A 4640-nucleotide genomic window follows, 5' to 3' on the forward strand; every position below is an offset into this window, starting at 1 on the left:
CAGCAGTGGGACAGTAATGGGTTGAATTTATTTATTTATAAAAAAATACTCACGATTTCTGTCGACGGCCAATTTTTTTAAGGAACGTTGTTCTTAAAGCGCTACCGTAATATGAATGATTGTGTAGCCGAATATTTTTTACATATCAAGTTGACGAATTAACCTAACAATAGACTACGTATGTATTTGTTGGTTAGGCTAACTCGATTCCGTTTCATACATCATATGAAATCTTTAAGGACAGTGGGGTAAACGTGACTTTTTTAAAAACCTGATTGAAAAGCGCACTTATTTTTTTATTGTTAAACATATTTCTTAAGGGCATGCAAAGTCCCCAAATCGTGCTTTGCTAGCGTAGTGCTTTGCTCTCACAGCGCTCCCTTTAATACGGGCGAAGACCCTTGCCCAGCAGTAGGTTTGTAATGGAAAAGAAAAAAATATTTTTCACGAACTTATGTATATCCGCAACTAGATAGGTAATGTCCATTATGATTAGATGGTTAAGTAACAAATACGCTTTATATTCAACATCCATGATAACCAAATAAAACACATAACTGACAGTAAATACGTAGACTCTTAAAAAGTATTCTGATTTTATAAAGTCGAAAAATCAACGCTAGGTACTACTTTCCGTATTTAATAAATATGTGCTACTTTCGTATAAATATTTTTCAACTTTTTCAAAACAATTTTACAAAAATATGTAATAAAATTTTCCAATACATTTTTATGTTTAATATTTTAGTTACTATTAATAAACTCTGACGTTTATGTATAACTTTTACCCAATTGTCCCCTTAAGAGCGCATAGAAATGATTGTCGCACGCGATTGTAATTTTTTTTATTCGGAATAATAAACCTAGGAGATCGGAATCTTAAAATGTTAGACATGGAAGTATGTAATACATCCTGGTATTTAGCTTTCAAAGTATATGTGGAGAATATGATTTTTTCAATTAAGTCCTTATCTGTCCTAAAATAAACATATTTCTTGTTTATTCTAATCAATTGCTGTTGTTAAAACTTATTCTGATAATACAAAAATGATACTAATTGTCCATAATTAATTAAGATTGACTAAGTTTTAAAAATAATGTTCCCTCAATTTGAGTTAAATAAACTTACTTACAGGTATATTAGCATCCTCAAATCGTCAAAAATATTGTTTAAACCTAATAATCCAAATAAGTTGATATCCTTACTAGTAATCCTTTCGTAAAGTCATGAAAGTATTGTTTTTTTCTAATTTGATATTTGTTAAGTAAAAATAAATGTAACTGTTCCTCCAGAAAACATGTTATGTCGACCATACATAGTATGGGATAAGGTCGATATGGACTAGAAATTATTGAAAACGAATCTTTATACAATAAATATATTTTTATTACAAATCAAAGCTCGGTGAACATCAAAATTTACTACAAAATCATATTTTAAAATTTTGCTCACTATTCTTCAATCAGTCTGCAGAGAAAGACTATAATACGAAGACTACTTTCTAAACTAAATTATTGTCTTTCTTAATCAGATCAGCAGCTTTTTCTCCTATCATCATTACTGAAGCATAAGGATTCCCTCTTGTTATTGTGGGCATCACGCTAGCATCGGCCACTCTCAAGCCTTTCACTCCATGTACTTTTAAATGCCCATCTAGGACTGTTCCCATAGGACACGTACTTGTAAGGTGACTTAGTCCAGAAGATACACACATAATGTAACAACGCCAATAATCTCGACTTCCAGATTCAAATTCATTACATTGAGGATATGCGTCGATCATCTTAGCATTGACGCTCCTATAATATGTTGTATTTATCACTTGTACAAAGTCTTCAATGTAATCAATCATCTTTTCAATATCATCTTTGTTTGACAAAAATCCACTAAAAACTTCAGGAGCATCGTAAGGATTATTACTCCTCAACAGCACTTTGCCTCTTGATACAGGATTGATGTTGAGAATTTCGTTAAACGCCTGTAAATCACTATTACCATCTTGGAACATTTTATCGCATATTTCATCACTAAATCTCAACGCAAACGTGCAGTAAAGTAACATAATTTGTGATTTACCTAAAAACGTTATGACTTGATAGTCTGGTACGATGCTAGACTTATCTAGTGAAACAAAACCAGTATATGATGCTCCCGGTAGTTCATATGGTGTGGGATCTTGGAAGTTTTCTGGTATTGGTCCTAAGGTATGAATTATTACTACGCAAAAATGTTCTTGCAGATTTTCACCAACTGGTAAATCAGAAAGTACTTCAATGCCTTTACTCTTCAAATGTTCTGCAGGCCCAATACCTGATAACATGAGCAATTTGGGTGTATTGAATGTACCGGCTGATACTATAACTTCTTTTGTCGCTTTCAGTTGCATTTTTTTTCCATCTTGCGTTTCAACTTCAACTCCAATAGCGGTTTTATCACCATCGAACAAAATTTTAGTGACTAATGTATTTTTAAGCACGTGAAGATTTTTGCGGTCCTTAGCTGTAGACAAAAATGCATACGCAGAGGCATGCCGATCTCGACCAGAAATAGTGACAGTTTGGGCAGCGTATCCGAGAGGATGACGTTCGTTAAAATCTGAGACTACTTCATGTCCTAGTTCCTTATACGCTTCCAAAACTGGTTCAATAGAATTACGATGATCTCTAGTTATTCCTACATAGCCATCAGTGCCATAAAACTCTTTGTCAGGTGAAGCAAGTAGCTGTGGGTCTTCTAATCTCACACTCTTGAGAAAGTATGGCAAAACATTTTCCCATTTCCATGTATCATCTTTGACTACTTCGGCCCAAGAATTGAAATCTTGAGGTTGGCCTTTGTGGTAGATCATGTAGTTAAGAGAACTAGTTCCTCCAAGCATTTTGCCGAGCGTAAATTCAAAATAGGGTTTGAGATGGCACACATCGTCATAGCCGTCGTTCACGGCTGTATAGTTCCAATCATAGCGGGATCTCTTCATCAGCAATGGCAATCCAGGGAGCTGAAAAGCAAAAATATAAAATTTAATAAAATGTTAGCAGACAACAATAATGTTGCTGTCGATGATGAAACGTGGGTATATAACACCTCTGCCTACACCTTAGGTATAACATATTATATTATTAACTATCCACTTATTATAAATTATCTACAATACAAAAAGGTTTTAAGCATTAACTTAGTTACTTACATCAGATTCAAAAGGCGGATCGCCACCAGCCTCAATAAGAAGAACATTGATATTCTCAATTTCAGACAGTCTATTTGCGATTACGCTCCCCGCAGTTCCAGCTCCGACCACGATAAAGTCAAAACTTGCGCCATCTAAAACATTGTTACAATAAATTATTGTATTAAGTGATTTAAAATTTTCGTTTAAAACAAAAAATTCAAGTATTGAAACCTACCTTGAACAACAGTTTGTGGTGGCCACAAGTGGTTGGTAAGGTGTAACACTGATAACACCTTCAAGGCTGCTTGAAGGCCTTCTATTACTTTATACCCAGTTGAAGCAATCAGCATTTTCTGAAAAATAAAAGTTTTTATTAAGTAAAATTAAATTTAAATCAGGCGACTAATATTTTAGTATCAAAAATGGGCTTTGGTAACCAATTTTGTCACGATAATTAGAGGCATGAACCCTTGTTCCAAACTTCGTGAAAAATCAAGCACAATTGGTTGAAAGGTGATAGAAGATAAGGACCAATTTGAAAGTGGGGTAACTCATGATTTTGAAATTTGTTTTAACATAGGAATGTGATAAAAACTTACGACCACTTATATTTGTCACAACTTAATTAGGGAAGGATGAGTGTTCAAACACTACAGTAACATGAATGTCTGTTTAACCTTATCATGTTAGTAATTTATACATTTTTATCAAAACAAAAAATAAATAAATATATTATTATCGTTAAAAGTATTTCAAAAATAGTTAGCTTTAAACTGGCTTTCTGAATTTATTCATTGAGAAGGGGAAGAGTGGGCAAAATTTCACGTGTGATTTGAAAATGAGTATTTAGTGAAAATTCTATTTCTTAGTAAAACAGTTTACAGCTTCTAGAATTTTTTTTACTTCATTGATCGATGAGGGTTCTTACATAATTGAAAAAATAACTAAATATTTTGAAAATAACGTTATCATCGGCCATGATGATGATTATGGGATATTGTAAGAATTTCTCAATAGATTGCCTGTTAAAAGTATCATTGTTAGTTTACGAATCAAGTTACCTCAAGAACGAAATGTGAGTCTTTAAAATATCATTTAAAACGAATCAAATCCTATATTTCTATAGTCCTCTACTATATTTTGCTGCAAATACTTATTGATATATTGCATTTTTTTCACATGCCTAGGGCGACATACCTACATGTTACTTTTATTTATATTTTTTACCCCACTTTACTCATCAAAGAAAAATAATAACTTTCCCACGCAGTTAATTGTTTTATATCGTAACACATAAAATTTTTGTATAAAAGGTGTAACGAAAAAAACTACTAAAATAACAATTGACAACATAAAAACTAAGGGCAGAGCCAGTGTTCAGTATAAGCCGGTTCAGTGAACCCCGGTTTAAAATGACCCTTCACTGTTTTTCAAAATTGTGACAATTATATAAAATTTCCTGTAATTGTG

The 4640-nt window shown here is 32.8% G+C and overlaps 1 protein-coding gene across 1 annotated transcript; it reads right to left on the reverse strand.

Annotated features, from left to right (window-relative positions):
• Positions 1–1363: 1363 nt before the first annotated feature.
• Positions 1364–3841, reverse strand: LOC142975937 (ecdysone oxidase-like). Its single transcript, XM_076119101.1, has 4 exons — positions 3770–3841; positions 3406–3523; positions 3189–3322; positions 1364–2999 (listed from the first exon to the last, which is right to left on the reverse strand). The coding sequence occupies exons 2-4, from the start codon at positions 3518–3520 to the stop codon at positions 1503–1505; spliced, it is 1746 nt and encodes a 581-aa protein (XP_075975216.1). The 5' UTR covers positions 3521–3523; positions 3770–3841; the 3' UTR covers positions 1364–1502.
• Between the last annotated feature and the right edge of the window lie 799 nt (positions 3842–4640).

This window comes from Anticarsia gemmatalis, chromosome 10 (genome assembly GCF_050436995.1).
Source record: "Anticarsia gemmatalis isolate Benzon Research Colony breed Stoneville strain chromosome 10, ilAntGemm2 primary, whole genome shotgun sequence".
In the NCBI taxonomy this organism is placed as follows: domain Eukaryota; kingdom Metazoa; phylum Arthropoda; class Insecta; order Lepidoptera; family Erebidae; genus Anticarsia; species Anticarsia gemmatalis.

Coding starts and splice junctions, on each gene's coding strand:
- LOC142975937 (XM_076119101.1), bottom strand. CDS start 3,520: ATGCTGATTGCTTCAACTGGGTATAAAGTAATAGAAGGCCTTCAAGCA. Junction 3,323..3,405: donor ACCACAAACTGTTGTTCAAG/GTAGGTTTCAAT, acceptor ACAATGTTTTAG/ATGGCGCAAGTTTTGACTTT. Junction 3,000..3,188: donor ATCCGCCTTTTGAATCTGAT/GTAAGTAACTAA, acceptor TTTGCTTTTCAG/CTCCCTGGATTGCCATTGCT.